The sequence below is a fragment of the Caretta caretta genome, chromosome 3 (assembly GCF_965140235.1).
Source record: "Caretta caretta isolate rCarCar2 chromosome 3, rCarCar1.hap1, whole genome shotgun sequence".
In the NCBI taxonomy this organism is placed as follows: domain Eukaryota; kingdom Metazoa; phylum Chordata; order Testudines; family Cheloniidae; genus Caretta; species Caretta caretta.
In genome coordinates, this window is record NC_134208.1 from 199,539,500 (window position 1) to 199,556,494 (window position 16,995).

At 41.2% G+C, this 16,995-nt stretch overlaps 1 protein-coding gene across 11 annotated transcripts in view; it reads left to right on the forward strand.

The window, feature by feature from the left end:
• TASP1 (taspase 1) overlaps positions 1 to 16,995 on the forward strand; it is a 166,159-nt gene that overhangs the window by 47,321 nt on the left and 101,843 nt on the right. For all 11 annotated transcript variants that reach the window (XR_007355589.2, XR_007355590.2, XM_048842611.2 and 8 more), the window contains 3 exons: positions 2,890 to 2,996; positions 11,413 to 11,532; positions 12,617 to 12,695. Coding sequence is in view for 9 of the 11 variants with exons in the window: in XM_048842611.2 (XP_048698568.1) it covers positions 2,890 to 2,996; positions 11,413 to 11,532; positions 12,617 to 12,695 (306 nt within the window). In the remaining 2 variants the exon portion in view is untranslated. The remainder of the gene's footprint in view (positions 1 to 2,889; positions 2,997 to 11,412; positions 11,533 to 12,616; positions 12,696 to 16,995) is intronic.

A 16,995-nucleotide genomic window follows, 5' to 3' on the forward strand; every position in this document is an offset into this window, starting at 1 on the left:
TTGTACTTTTTAGGACAGTTTCTCAAACCAAGCGGAGTTGGAGTTGGAGTAATCTTTCCAATGTAGTGTTGTTCTCTTCAGATCAGTTTACACGCTAAAGAGCTCTTTGTATTGAATCATATATAGGCATATTTAACGAATTCCTGCTTTACTATGCTCTGAATGATGGGATGGGTTCCTTTCTTGGCTGTTGCAGGTTGTCCTGTTCCTGAATCTATAATTTTTAATGGATTTGTGAAGACTAGCTTTCTCAATCACTTCAGAGAGGAAAGGAGACTGATAGTTTAGTCCCCACAATTTTCATTCCTTAAAAATCATAGAATCATAGAATCATAGAATATAAGGGTTGGAAGGGACCCCAGAAGGTCATCTAGTCCAACCCCCTGCTCGAAGCAGGACCAATTCCCAGTTAAATCATCCCAGCCAGGGCTTTGTCAAGCCTGACCTTAAAAACCTCTAAGGAAGGAGATTCTACCACCTCCCTAGGTAACGCATTCCAGTGTCTCACCACCCTCTTAGTGAAAAAGTTTTTCCTAATATCCAATCTAAACCTCCCCCACTGCAGCTTGAGACCATTACTCCTCGTTCTGTCATCTGATACCATTGAGAACAGTCTAGAGCCATTCTCTTTGGAACCCCCTTTCAGGTAGTTGAAAGCAGCTATCAGATCCCCCCTCATTCTTCTCTTCTGCAGGCTAAACAATCCCAGCTCCCTCAGCCTCTCCTCATAACTCATGTGTTCCAGACCCCTAATCATTTTTGTTGCCCTTCGCTGGACTCTCTCCAATTTATCCACATCCTTCTTGAAGTGTGGGGCCCAAAACTGGACACAGTACTCCAGATGAGGCCTCACCAATGTCGAATAGAGGGGAACGATCACGTCCCTCGATCTGCTCGCTATGCCCCTACTTATACATCCCAAAATGCCATTGGCCTTCTTGGCAACAAGGGCACACTGCTGACTCATATCCAGCTTCTCGTCCACTGTCACCCCTAGGTCCTTTTCCGCAGAAATCTTTTAAGCTAAAGAGGAAAACGCACTGGGTGTCTTTCAATCTTCCCTATTCAATTGCCAAAGATGTAACTACAGTTTCCATGAAACTTTGTGGGAATTGCAAAGGTAAGTTGTGTTCTGCTGGCTAGGCAGTAGAGCAGGTTGGAAAGTCCTGAGGAAACCTTCCTGGTCCCTGCCAGGTCACCATGGAACCATAGGTCCTTGGCTCAGGTACACCCCAGCTATGTAGAGTGCTTTGGGGCTGGAGATCCCAGGTTTCTAGGGTCCCCACAGCAGAATGGGAAGCCTGGGGCCTCTGGATTGAGCTGGGTCTCGAAGTCTTCAGGCATCTTGCTGTGGAGCCTGGAGCCAGGGCTCACAGTGGTCCTAGGCTCACTGCCACTGTACCCAGGAACTTGGAAACCTCAGCCTGAGCTGTGACTGTTAGGGTTTAGGCTCCCGCAATGAGCTTGGAAGTCCTTGAGAGCCCAGACCGCAGGCCAGCTGGCTCCCCAGGTGGTGGGAGTCAGGTAGCTCAGAGAGTCAGACGATCCAGAAGGTTGGAAGCCCTGGGGTGCCCAGCTCTGGGGAAGTCTGCATAACAAGGCTGCCCAGGAGCCATGGACCCCGGGATCCCTGGCAGCTGCTGAAATTTGTCAGTTCCACTGTTGTCCACCATTGAATAATAGTGGTGAAACTGGTATCATGTCAGTTTCACAAAAAATGTGCCAGGATTTGGGAATCATACTTTGTTTGGGAAACACCATGCTTTGGTGCTTTTGAAACCAATTTTTTTTCAGAATTCCTGGTTCATGAGAAACTTTCAAACATTTGGTTTTAACCTGAATCTGGCCAGAACCAAATTTTGAAATGTTGAAATATTCCATGAACTGGAAACTCTGAATTTTGGCTAGTTTTACTAGGCAGTATCACTTAACTAATAGATTGCTCCTGAAGCTGTGCTGGCTTTGTAAATGATAATTCTACAGAAAGAAAGCTATTTTCAGCTATATTTGAAATGTAATTAAACATTCTTTTGTGATGTAGGGATTTGTTGCATTTAACTTTCACTGGCTTTGGAATATACCTGTATAGGTCTCTACTTATCAAAGGGAATACCCGCTGCAATGTTTCTTCTTTCCCTCTTAGAAGTATGGGGGGAATTAAGACAATCTGAGGGTAACATTAAGTCAAAACTAATTTGAACTACAAAAGTGTTCCTGTCAATATGCTTTTTGTAAAACAAAACCCTCAAACTGAGAATACACCATCATTTTTATTAAGCATCACATTTTTATTTGTAATTTAGAAAACATTTCCTTTTAAATGTAGTTATTAAATGTGGAAAAACACATGTATGCATCCTCAAGATGTATTGATCTTTAGCCTGTGCTGGATTATGGTGCATAAAAATATTGCCTGTGTGTTATGTGGATTTAAATATGTGGGTGAGCATACAGATATATAATTAAACATGGTGAAGAGGCTACACAAACTTATGGATATCATCAAAACAAGCTCACATGGCATCTATTTACATCTTAACAGTCCAAAACAATCATTCTAACAAGACACTTACAGCTTTTCTTTTGTCTAGTGTTGCTACATGACTGCCAAATAGGAAGATATTTAGGGCATCATAACTTCCAGATGTGTTCAGTGACTTGTCTGCATTAGGTATTTTACTCAAGGTTATATTTGAACAATATCTCCTTTTGATTTAGTAAAAGATGTAAAATCTGTAGTACTGAAACTTCACACAATCTATATGTTAACTTTGGCTATTGCTACTAATCATGTGGGGTGGAAGAGACTTCTGAAGTGTAATACCTTACTAATCTAGTATTTGTTTGAATAACCCTTCATTAGTTAAATGCTTCTAAAATATTTTATAGGGTTTAGTTTAGCAGCTTTTAAGAGGAACAAAAGGAAGCTGGAGCTGGCAGAAAAGGTGGAAACAGATCTTATTCAGCTAAAGAAAAGAAGACAATCAAGTGAAAAGGTGAGTAGATCTTTTGTCACTCTTACTGCAAAGATAATTTATAATGTGAAAATTTCACATCTAAATTTTCATTTTGTAGATGAAGTGACCTGATATAGCATCACAAACTACTCATCTTTGGCCATCTTATGCATGTTAGTATCAGTATAATATCAGATCATCTAAATTATCTTCTGTGCTGATAGAACTTCCTGCTATTTGCAGTTTCAAAAGAACTGAGAAAAAAGATGCCTTTTTGTCTTGTCTGTGATGTAAATATATCTACGCTATTGCACATTTTAAAGTGGAAATGTGACAAGTGTAAATATGGGCTGATAAATATCTAATAAAACATTTTCTCCAGCTTGGGATCTATCATTGTTTCCCATTTTTTAATGTTTCCTGATAACACTATTTTGTGGACCTGGAGGTGGTGAAATTTGAAATATCAGGTCGGTAAATGTGCATCAGTTCATGCATCTAGTATTGACCTGGCCCATGTTACTTATGCTCCTTTACTACAAAACTGCCACAATTCTCTCCTTTTCTTCCCCTCCCTGCTAGTTTGACTTTTGAGCCTTTGTTGTCACTTCAGCATCATGTCTCTCTGTTGCTTAATATATAGGTTTACAGTAGGAGTATTAATATATAGTTGGCTAAAGTAGGATACTTAGTGAGTACAATACTAAATAAAAGAAAAATTAGTGGTGGACTGTGTAAGTCACAACTGTGGGGTTGGTCTATTGAAGACTTTACAAGTAGTGCAGCAAGGCAACCGCTGTAGCCTATTCCAAACATATCCCTTCCGTGAAATATGACTACTGTGAAAGTGAAGGGTAGTAGTTCTTTTAAACATTTACCTGCATTTTGTTTGTGGCCAATGCCTTTCTTGGACAGCCAGTTCTCCAGACTCTGGTGGCCTGATTCTCCACTGGCTTGTAGTCACTTACCCTCATTTAAAGTGCACGTAAATGCTACGGAACTAGAATGACAAAGTGGGTGAGGTAATATCTTTTATTGGACCAACATTACCTCACCCACCTTGTCTCTTTAATACCCTGGGACCAATGTGGCTACAATAATACTGCATATGAAAGTGGAATAATATTTTACCGTTGCTCTGTACTGGAGTAAATGACTGCACAAGGTGCAAGGCAGTGAAGAATCAGGCCTATTTCTTCTACATTCTCAAGTCATACCTTCCTTATGTAAAGGTACTAATTCTCAGTCTTCGAAAAGCTAAGGCTCAGTAGAGAAGATAAGAATTAGAGGGGGAAAATGGGTTATTTACTGGTATCTGACCTTTGCCTGTTGCTTACAGGCTTGTGCACACTTCCCTGTAACTGAGGGAGGAGGGTCTCTGCAGAGTATTGACATTCATGTAATGTGGGGCAGGTCAATGCTTGATACATGTGCTGGTGCGTGATTTTACCAACCTGCAATTTGAAATTTCAAGGGACATGTGGCAGCAGTTATGGGGAGCACCCACAGACCAGGGATAGTAAGTAGAGGAGATGACCAAATATGAGAACTCTGCTTAGTGGTAAGTAATTTGATTAATCCCACCACTTTCTCTAAATTTCAGTGAATTCGGTCCTTATGAAAGAAACCAGATTGACAACGCTGTGGGCTGAAATAATGTGTCTACGTAATATGTAGAATGCAGGCAGTTGCAGGCCAGTGAGAAAGCTTTTAATATGCATCAAATCTGATCTGAAGGGAACAACTTCAGGGCTAAGAGGGATATGTTAGTCCTTGGCCTCCCTCGGTTCAGATGAGGGATTAAATAATTGGATGTAGCAATTCTGTAGCACACTCAACAAAAATTACACTGAAATCAGACCTGGATAACTCATTTTGGGCCCAATTCTGGACCCACTAATACCAGTCAAGACTCCCTCAGACTGCAGTGGGAATTGGATCAGTCCTCTGTGGACAGCTTGACTACTCAAGAGGGTCTTGTGAAAGTCAATTGAATTTCCGCTTCCTTAAAACACACCATTTTTCACAGCCTTAATTTTTTTCCAAAGGGCTAGTTCACATGTAAATGTCTTGTTTAGATAGTGTTTACTCATTTAATGTTTCATTTTGGACATCCATTCTCTTTGTTGGGTGGATTTTTCAGAAGTCATGAAGTGGAGTAGAACTTGCATATACAATAAAGTGAATATTTAAAAATGTAAGGATTGGAGCCTTTACATGGTACTTGCACACTACAGGATAAAACCTCAATGAGCTTGATTTTTCTTTTTTTCCCCTAACAGAGTTCCCCTGGGGTGCCTTTCATTTGGTTGACAAACCTGTTCCACGCCAGTGAATATTTTAACCCAACATTTTTAATTACAGCCAGAGTGATTGTCCTAATTTCACTGGAGCCTCTTCAGAAAAAAGCAGTGTCCTGACTTGGCTTTATGCAGTTGCAGTTGAGAGGCCATATGCACTTACATTGCCTTGGTGTGAGCCAGGAAGGTACAGGTAGCACAACATAAACTATAGTTTCAGCTAGTTTCAAAAGACCAGATCTTCAGCTGGTGTAAATCAGTATAACTCATTCATTTCAGCGTGACTGCATCAATTGAACATTTGGCCCAGTGTATTTGTGTGTTGGGAAAACTAGCATGTTAATTGGTCTGAGTTAGTTTGGAATCTCCACTATTTGGCTTAATAAAATTGAGTCAGTGGAACACATACTGGAGGAATCACTATCAATTAAGTCTTTTGGATAATCTGATACGAGGATATCAGATCCTTGTTTGAGTGTGCAGTAGCACCTGCCACTGCCATTGTAATTAAGGTGGTGTAAGGGGACTTTTAACGCTTACAACAGCATTTCATGCTAAGTTAAAGCGTGGCATCAAGGTTCCATTACCAAAGGCAGAATATTTTACTAGATTAAATATAATCAAAAACTTTATTCACTACTTCATCTGGTGTCCAAAACATACAATCCTCAAAATTTCATATACTTATGCACTTCTAGAGTAAACTTCTTCTGAGAAGTGCAGAATTTTCCCTACCCATCTTGGAGGGGTTTCCCCGCATTCTTCGCATGTATTGGGGGTGGGTTCTGACCTGTCCCTCCAGTGCTTCCTCTTTATTCTTTCACAAAGCTAAAGATGGACAATGTAGGCGAAATGGCTGTGCCATTCTCTCAGTACCTGTTGTTCTGGTTCATGGAAGGAACAGATGCGAAAGCAGAGTGTACCCTCAGAGGAAGAGGAAAAGAGGCAACCTCTGTAGTCTACAGCTCCTAACTAGGGATGTAAAATGTTAAATGGTTAACTGATAAGTATTAGTCTTACTGTTAATATATTGCAGGTAACGTTTAAAACAGATTGGTAAAATACTTTTGTGACATTGTAATACCAAATGTGCACATTAAAAAAGCCTCAGCAATACCGGGGGGCTCTGGAGTTTGCAGCGCTCTCGCAGCTCGGGGCATCACTTCCGGCAGCTGCCTTTGGCTGAGAATGGTGAACCGCAGCCACTGGGAGCTACAGGCAGCGATGGCTGCGGACGGTCAGTGTAAACAAACTGTCTTGCGGCCCGCTAGCAGATAACCCTGACGGGCCGTATGCGGCCCACGACTGCTTTAAAGTATTCCTCCATAGCACTGAGTACTCCTTTTATATAAGAACTAGACAATGCCACTGACCAGAGTAGTTTTGCTATCGAACAGCAGTATGTCAAAGCATACTGTGGAACTTTTAGTGTGCAGTAGCAGCATCCACACAGCGGGCTGTGTGCTTTCTGTAAGCTGACTGGTTAGACAAGGCCCAAGTGAACAACAAAATATTTTTAGTTTTTTTTTCACAATTTCTACAGTTTAGTTAAAAGTTCTAATCTCTGTTATTCTTTAGCATTTCTTTATGAGAGTTTCTAATTTAAAGTTAAAAATCTGTTTAACTTCACTACATTTAGGGGTGAAGAAACTAGAAATTGACCTAAAATACATTTCCACATCTTCAAGATTGTATGTGCATGCTAAATAATTAGATGATATAGAGTTTGAGAAATTATATTCCTTTGCATGTGAGCTAATCTTAAATGTATTCATAAGTGGAGCTGTTTCTGTTTAAGTGGATTAGGTGATTTATTCCCCAGCTGGGCGTGGAGTACTGACTGATTGGCCAACTGTCACCCAGAGTGTTCTGACCACAGGCACAAGTAATTATCAGCAATAGATGTTCACTTTTGTTCCCCCTATTAACTTCTTCTTTCCAGTATAAAATGCCATTCCCTTCCTAAATATCCGTTTAAAAAAACCTGACTTCGAACATGGTTGAAAATATTTATTCGTACTAGAGGATGGCAAAAGGTCCTGTTCTTAATCTGCAATTTTTTTTGGCTGTTAAGCTTTTTTTCAGTTATATTGAAACAAGCCACTTGCCTGAAGAATTGCCGTCTGCTTGATTTGAGTAACATTGGGTTTAAGTCGTATGTACACAAGAGTCTTTGTTCAGGCCCCTGCTTTTGAAAAACAAAAGCCCTAAATTGCATGTTGGACTTGATTGCCAATGCAATTTAGTTTTAAAGATATTTTAACTAACTTAACTGTATGTGAGTATTTTCCTTTTTCTAATTGTGATTTAAGGAGTTTAGGAAATATATACTTGTGCCTGCGGTCAGAACAATCTGGGTGACATATTACTCATCTGCAGAGATGGCTTTTTAGTAGCCATCACATCAGCCCGTAGGGTCTTGGACATTGGTGCTTTGATGGCAGGTCCTGCCTTTTACAGTATTCTGGATGTATTATCACTTACGATGCTGCAGTCATTCAGTCCCTACTCCCCCCAAAGGATGATAGTGCATTTGACCAGATCATAGGTAACATCTACGACATAATTTAAGAATGTGCTAATATATGAGCTATGGAGGGCCACTAAGTAGTCTTCAATACATACATTTTAGAAACACTATACCATGTCCCATGCTGCTAGATCCAGTGTGGCACTTGGTTCAGCAGTGCTGTCTTCAGATCTGGACTGGATTCCAAAGCTCCTTCCTCCCTTTGGGGATACTGCTTGGAAGTCATCCTTCTGCTTAAGATTCACAGCCATGAATCCTTTTCTGCAGTTAGATGCCTAAGCCTAGTCAGCCATTTTCAAGAAACAGAGGAGAAGGAGGAGACCCCTTACAGCCTTTAATGCAGTGGGTAGAGTACTTATCCAGGAGGTGGGAGAGCTGGGTTCCATCCCCCTCTGCTTGATGTGGAGCAGGGACTTGAACCAGAGTCTCTCTTGCTTCTCAGGAGAGTGCCCTTACCATTGGGCTATTAGTACTCATAGGGTATGTCTACACTACGAAATTAGGTCAATTTTATAGAAGTCAATTTTTAGAAACTGATTGTATACAGTTGATTGTGTATGTCCACACTAAGCACATTAAGTCAGTGAAGTGCGTCTTCACCACCATGGCTAGCATCGACTTATAGAGCAGTGCACTGTGGGTAGCTATCCCACAGTTCCCGCAGTCTCCGCTGCCCATTGGTTCTGGGTTAAGCTCCCAATGCCTGATGGGGCAAAAACATTGTCACGTGTGGTTTTCGATACATGTCGTCAGGCCCCCCTCCCTCCATGAAAGCAACAGCAGACAGTCGTTCTGCTCCTTTTTTTCCTGGGTTACCTGGGCAGACGCCATACCACGGCAAGCATGGAACCCGCTCAGCTCACCATTACCTTATGTCTCCTGGGTACTGCTGGCAGATGCAGTACTGCATTGCTACACATCAGCAGCTTCTTGCCTTCGCGGCAGACGGTGCGGTAGGACTGATAGCCATCGTACGTCTCCTGGGTGCTCCTGGTAGACCTCCGTGAGGTTGATTGGGGCACCTGGACAGACATGGCTATTCTCCTCTTAGAGCACCGAATGGGAGCCAGAGACTCCAGGTCATTCTCTTCTTTAAGTTTCGTCTCATGGAGATTCAGTCCTCCCTGGAATATCATGCGAGCTGGAGGCTTCTGCCTCAGGCTGCTCTCCCAGCCGGCAACACCGCACAGTCACACCTACCTCAGCTTGCCCCTTGCTCCCATGGTTCATGAAGCCTGGACAGTAGTAAGGAGCAGTTCAGCTATAGGCTGAGCAAGTGCAGAATGGTGGTAGAATGTGCCTTTGGACGTTTAAAAGCTCGCTGATGCTGTTTGCTGACTAGGTCAGACCTCAGCGCAACCAACATTCCCATTGTTATTGCTGCTTGTTGTGTGCTCCATAATATCTGTGAGAGTAAGAGGGAGACGTTTATGGCAGGGTAGGAGGTTGAGGCAAATCGCCTGGCATCTGATTTTGAGCAGCCAGACACCAGGGTGATTAGAAGAGCACAGCAAGGTGCGATGCACATCAGAGAGGCATTGAAAATCAGTTTCATGTCTGACCAGGCTTCGGTGTGACAGTTGTGTGTGTTTCTCCTCGTTGCAAACCCGCCCCCTTTGTTGATTTTAATTCCCTGTAAGCCAACCACCCTCCCCCCTTAGAAGTAAAGTAACTATTGTTTTGGAACCATGCATTCTTTCTTTATTAATTTAAAAAAAAATGAGATAACGGACAAGGTAACCCGGGTGGGGTGGGGGAGGAGGGAAGGAAAAGGCCACATTGCTTATTGTAGCCACACTAAAAATTAAACTGTTTGACTGACAGCCTTCTGTTCCTTGGGCCATTCTCTGGAGTGGAGTGGCTGGGTGCTCGGAGCCTCCCCTCCCCCCACACCCACCACATTCTTGGGCGTCTGGGTGAGGAGGCTATGGAACATGGGGAGAAGGGTAGGCGGTTATACAGTGAATGCACCAGCAGTCTGTGCTTTTGTTGGCTTTTCTGCAGCTCCAACAGACGCTTCATCATGTCCGTTTGCTCCCTCATTAGCCTCAGCATCGCGTCCTGCCTCTGCTCTTCGCACTCACTTAATTCTTTCCTGGCCTCTGCCACTGAATGCCTCCATGTATTAAGCTGCGTCTTATCAGTGCGGGAGGACTACATGAGCTCGGAAAACATGTCATCGCGAGTGCGTTTTTTTCGCCTTCTAATCTGTGATAACCTCAGGGATGGAAATGATAGGGGGAGTGTAGAAACATTCTATGCTCTATGATTCTGGGGGGACTGCATGGTCACCTGTGCTGCTGACTCCTGCTGAGTTCGCCACACTGACCAAACAGGAAATGAAATTCAGAAGTTCCCGGGGCTCTTCCTGTGTACCTGGCTAGTGCACTGGAGTTCAAAGTGCTGTCCAGAGCGGTCACAATGGAGCGCTGTGGGATAACTCGTGGAGGCCAATACCGTCAATTTGCGTCTGCACTACCCCAAATTCGACCCAGCAAGGTCTATTTTAGCGCTTCTCCCCTCATCAGGGAGGCGTACAGAAGTCGATTTTAAGAGCCCTTCAGGTTGACTGAACAGGGTTGGTTGTGTGGACGCAGTCATTTTTAAATCGACCTAAAATGGATAAATTCGACCTAAGCCCGTAGTGTAGACCAGACCTTATTACTGGAGTTAATAGCCACAGTGTGTGATATTTTACATCCAGCATTTAAGTTAGTAAGCTATTTACATGCTAAAAATTGAAGTGGACATTCTAATTTTGTATGTTTGAAGAGACTTGTTTTTTTCCCCAATATCTCATTTTTAAGTAGAGAAAAATTAATGAACTCTATGGAGAATCTTCCATGGAAGACCCTCAGTTCTAGCTTTCACTTTCTCCTTAACTTCTAAAAAGATAAATTACCAGTACAGTGTGACTCTTGTCCTAGCTGTACGGTGTGACTGGGGTTGAAGGGGCAATCCTACAAACGTGTACATGGGTAACTTTACTCACATGAGTAGCTTCATTGAATTCAGTGGAACTGTTCACCAGGATCATTGTGTGCAGGATTGAGTTTTTATAAAAACTTAAATGTATGCCATGGAGCTAGTGACACGAAATACCCATAAATGAGTTAATAGTAGAACTGAGCATAATTTTTTCCATGATTAAATTACTTGCCAAAAAATGCAGTTCTGGTTGACCTGAAACTATTTGTGAATTGGTCAAGTTCGCCAAATAGTTCTGACGAAACCAAAAAATGAACACAAGTGGTAGTGTTGGAGTGAAACTTCATTTTGGCATTGTCGAAACATTTTTGGGCTGGTGTAACAAAATGGGGAGATGGTGAGAGCACCACCCTTCTTATAAGTTTTGGCTCAGTGGCTTGAGAGTCATTCTCCATCTCTTTCCTTGATTTAGTGACTATTCATGAATAAGTGAATTGCCGCTCTGAATGACAATTTACAACATTACAGACCAGGTACACTGTGGACAGCAATAAAGAAGCTTTTTTTTGTTGGCCTGCCAGTTAGTCATCAGATTTTGAGCACTGCTTTTGCGTACTTTTAAAGAAATATAATTTAATTTTAGCCCTCTGTTTAGTGTACTCTTTTTGGTAGTTGCTTCTCTTTGTATGTCCTGCAGGAGAATGACTCAGGAACACTGGATACAGTTGGTGCGGTCGTTGTTGACCAAGAAGGAAATGTTGCTGCTGCTGTCTCCAGTGGAGGCTTGGCTTTGAAGCATCCTGGAAGAGTTGGTCAGGTGATTATGTATTTTCAACAGGGGACAGTTACTTAGTATTACCAGGGAATGGCTTACATATTTAATAAACAGTGCAACTGCAAACTAGCCAAGAGTCAGGTGATAGTGAATTGATGCCTTAGCATTCAAATCTGAAGACCTGGATTCCGTTCTTGACTACTCTGCATGGGGAAATGAGTTTTGTCTAATCTAGAGGATCTTTATCAATGTTGCAGAACTTCATCTAATTTGGCATGCTTTGTGGTTATTACATAAGACTGGAATAGCAGGTGTGTTGCAGGTTAGTTGGGATGCATAGGTAGAGCCTGCTCTTGGTACGCTTCGCTTTTGCTAGTGCTATTAGTATCTCACTTTTGCCACTCATTAAATACCCCACAAAGCTTAAAAGAAAAAGTGCCACTCTGATAACTGTTAGATAAATTTACCAGTTCTATAAGGTTTTGATCAATATGTGAGGATAACATGTCCATTTTCAAATTCAGCGATGCTCTTTTGTTGTGCTAGAATCTTTTGAAGGAGGTGATAAAGATATGATAGTATAAGAACACACAGCATCGATAGGCCTATCAACATGGAGTAACAATTCTGAGAATCTTCAAGAGTCTGTATACTCTACTGCTTACATACAACCAATTAGTCCACTGTTTGGCATCATCCCATAGGTAGCCCTCTTTTGGACTGACCTTAAGATTCTTTAGGGTTCTTTAAAATGTGTAGCTAAAAGCATTTATGTTTTAATATTTTAAACATAAAACATGTTTTAAAGAACTCTTTAAAGCATAAGAGTAGTGGATTAGGGTCCACCACTCTTAGGTTTCACTCTGTAGTAATAGGGCCCATTCCAGCTCCTGTTGAAATGTATGTGAGTTTTACCATTGCAGCAAGATTGAGCCCTCCATCCCTACCTAGGGAGATAAGAACACCTCCAAGGTACTCCTCTTCAGGATTGAGTAACTGTTGGAGGATGTAGCAAAATGTACTGGAGTAGCTATTTTGAATCTTATTCCTTTATCCTATGTAATAATCTCCCTTTTTCCCAAAAACTAAGTACTTGAATTTATAAAAGATCCATTTCTCTTCTCAGGCAGCTCTTTATGGATGTGGCTGCTGGGCTGAAAATATTGGAGTTCATAACCCTTATTCCACAGCTGTGAGTACTTCAGGTATTTGCTACTTTTGTAAATATTTTGAACTGCTCTTCAACTTTCTTCCATGTAAAAATTCAAAACAAGTTATTTAATGTATAGTGAATTAAAATCTTAAGACTCATGTGGTAGCATAGCAGAAGGTGTGTTCTTCAAGCCAATGAATTCAGTGTCATAAACTACCAAAGAGCCTTTGTTAACATGCTTATGGAAGTTTCAGACAAACTTATTCAGAGTCTGTGCTTGTTATCCTTAAACAATCGATTTGTGGCTGCTTACCTTCTTACCTATATTTCGATCCATCAGTAACAATTTGTTGCACCATCTGGTGATTAGCCCCTTCTGGTTGCCCTTTTCTGTAATGAGAGTTTCTATCCTTGTTAATCATCTCCTGAAACTTAGGCTTCCTACATGTGTTTTGATGTGTGTTAGATGCAAATAGTCCCCCAATAATATTTTAGTAAATTTGGTATTGCCAGTTCCCCTTCCAGTGTGGATCTATGTTTATTGTCCAATACTAATGTAACTCCTGTTTGAATTTCCTTATTCTTTTTCATGTACATATTGTTAAGTCCTGAAGTAGGAAATTTTTTTGGCAACGGTTCTTCTTTACTGTTGCTCTGGGGTCAAGACAAATGTAGTGTTTTCTGATCCAACAAACTTTTCAGTTTCAAAATAATGGGAGGCAAGTTCATTTCATGTAGCTGATTTGAAGTTAGGAGAAATATTGACTCCAAAATGCTTCAGAATTTGTGTAATTTAAACAAACAATGTATTGTGCAGCTGTTAAACCATAGATCTTTCCATCTTTATATCTAATTTTGGATATAATATAATTGTATAGGCTAATATACCTCTGAATTAATTACCTTGAGAATGTGTCCTAGATTGTACTGGGTTGGTAATGATTAGTATTGCACAGTCTTCATACAGCACAACAATAAGTTCAGTTTTATTCATTTTAACTTGCTCTTCTGGCTTACATTTTGAGCCAGGGGTTAAATAAAGAGAGCAAACAACAAAGGGAATAGAGGACAACCTTATTTGGTTCCTCTTAGTAATTGAAATTCTTGGGTATATATCCCCCTTCACTCCTGTTTTATCTGAGGGAGAGTCATATTTATCCATGTTTTTTTTTTTTTTTTTATATTGACTTCAAAACCTATTTCCAATAGCATTGTTTTTAGGAAAGGCTACTCTACTTTATCAAATGCCATTTACGTGCCTAAGAATAGCACAGGCCTTCAGTTTTTTGTTCTGTATATTATTAAATAATCCTAATATTCTAATGTTGTTTGGTTGTCTATTGCATGTGGAACCTATTTAACCAATTTGTATTAACTGAGGAAGGACTGCTTCTATTCTGGCAAGACACTTTGAAAATATGTTCATGTCTATATTAAGAAGCAAGATTGGCCGTAACAAGCCACATAGCAGCTTGTCTTTTTGTGGCTTTAGTATTATGATATCTGCCCTTTTCATTGTATTGGGAATCTCCTTACTCCCTACAAAAATCATTGTGTCTGGTTTGTCTGTAGTGATGTGATTTCACCTGATAAAACTCTGCTGAAAACCTGTCTGGTCCTGGGGATTGGCATTAATTTAATCAAATTTGTAGCTTTCTCTGTCTCTACTGATCTTTCCAATCTGTTAACTTTGGAATGTTAACCTCTCTAATATATATTCTGTAATTTTTCCCATGAGCTTGTCATAGTTTGAAGGCATACAGAACTGTAAGAACCTCCTGAGTTCTTCAGCAATCTCTCAGCTCTTAAAACTTACTACTCCTTTGGCATATTTTAATTTTTTCCTTCTCTTGTCTTGCTTTATAAGCAGCTTATTAGCCTTTGTCTCCACCACCCTTTATTATGCCTGTTTTCAGCCAGCTTGAGAGCCTCTTCAGTTTTCTCTATAAGTATGGCATTTAGTTGCCCTCAGAATCAGGGGTGTATAAATGTGCTTCGAGACTCAGTTCTTTTTTGCAAACCTTGCAGCCTGTCAGTCTCTTATTAATTTTGTTTTATCTGCTTGCTTTTCTTTTTTCCTCTGGGATATTTGGTCTTTATGATTAGTATCAAAATAGAACTTAATTTCTGTTTTGATAGTATCCAAAATAACAATCTTTCATTGGGAGTTATTCAGCTCCAATGGTTGTGCACGCTGCACATTAAGCCTGGGCTCTAACTCAGGTTTGAGCCCAAGCCCCACTTCTTTCCATACACAAGTCAGTCCACACAAAAGTTGAGTCAACAAGCACTAAAACTCAGGCCCTAGAGTCCTGGTAGGGGAGTGGATCAGAGCCCAAATCCCACTGTATATCTGACTGTCATTTTGCAGCCTGGGTACAGCTCAAGTTGCAGGCCCAAGTCAGAAGGTCTGTGTAGTGCAGTATGGACATATTAACACAACTGTGATACCCGGGTCCAGCAACTGTAAGCCCAGGTTTATAAAGCACTGTGTATGCTCAAGCATAGGCTTGGAAACACCAAATCCATAAGCCCAGGTCCCACAGGCCTGAGTTTATAGTGTAGTGTAGACACACCCCAAATCTCCTATAAAACCTCAGTCATTGATTAACTAACTGATTTTTTAAAAATAGGTTTACAACCATTGTGTTGACTGCCCATTTTTGGGGTGTGATATCTTTGAATCTCTGTTTGCTACCAAAGGGAAAGCCAAACTGTGATTAATCCTGGTGTATTAAATTTTGCTCTATTTGTTGATATATTAAGAACTTCTAAATTTTTATTAGCTGATCTGTCCATTAGTGGATGTAGTGGGATGCTGGAGTCTCCTCCAATTATAGTTTTGCCTATGATGGGATCCCTGGAGTGTAAGCTGGAATTAGGGTACCGCTCTGCCCCCTTAACTCTCCAGCCTGGACTGTCTCTCACAATGCTTTGCTAGTGACAAGCACAAACTCCTCCAGGTGCTGTTACCACTCAGCACAGCAGCATGTGGAGCCCCACAGCCAGCTAGGTTGCTTGAATGCTCACAAAGCCACTCATGAATCACACAAAGAAAAGCACCAGCTTATTCCCCCCAGGTCTCCAGCCTTGCACCCCAGAGCTGTACCGTCTTGCCCTGCTCAGAAGCTTGATCAGGGTAAGTTCATTACCCAGTCCACCCCTCCATCAATGTGGAGCAGACATGCACCAGCCTTTAGAGACTGAGCTGAGATTTCCCAAGCATTTCAAGCAATATACACAGTTTTAGGTAAAGTCTAAAACAGATTTATTAACTACAGAAAGATTTTAAGTGATTATATGTGGCAGGCATAAAAGGTCAGAGATAGTTACAGAAGAAAATAAAAGACAAATGCACAATCTAAATTTTAAACCTTATTACACTAGGCAGTATTTAGATCAAGCAATTTTCTCACCCCACTGGATGTTACAGTTCTTAATGTATAGGCTTCTCCCTGAAGTGTGCACCAGTCTCCTTCGATGAAGCCTTCATCTTCTCAGAGTTCTTGTTGCTTTTCTTCTCCCGCACTTATGCTGGAAGCAAAGGCATGTTGCCACTGTTCTCTATTTTATATCCTTAATCCATGTGCCTAGAAGACACTTGCCCAGACATGTCCTGGTGGGCTTTGCTGAGTCACTGGGTTGAGCAATCCCCCTGGTGTGGTCTTGTGTAGCTGAGTCATAGAGTTGAGCAGTGCCCGTTTTGTGGTGCTTGGGCAGCTCTCACTGAATTATAAATCCCTTGGTTACATCTCCCCTGCTGATTAATGGTCGCTGAGCACCTCCTCAGAGTGGTTTGCCTTTTTTGTATGTCACTAGCAAACTTACAGCATATTTCAATAACAACCATATAGCACAATCTCATAACTCAATGCTCACTAAAGATATACATATTTTGGCAGAACAATGGGATTCAGCAGATCATGACCTTTCATATGATATCTTACATGGCAGACTTTGTATGAAACATATCATAATTACATTACAGTGGTGAATATGGGGATTCCAGAATGCTGCTTGGAGGTACAAGGTGCCACAGTTATCCTTTCCAATTTTGCTGTGTTGGCTTGTGCTGATAGACTTCTTTCTTCATCTGGCAAGTCAAGCGATATATTGCATTACATAAATAGATCAAATGTGATCTCTTCTGTTAAAACTTAGCAGCATTTAACATCTGTTCCTATTCTTTGCCACTGTTGTTGTCTAGTTCCTGCTATCTGTGGGAGCCTGGTCTCTCCTTTCTTCCTCCAGGGGTCTGCTGGTTCCCTGCTGGTGAGGGGAGTCTGTTTACAAGGCGTGGTCTGTCTTAAGTTCATATATTGTAACATGTCATTATAAAGATTGACATAAAT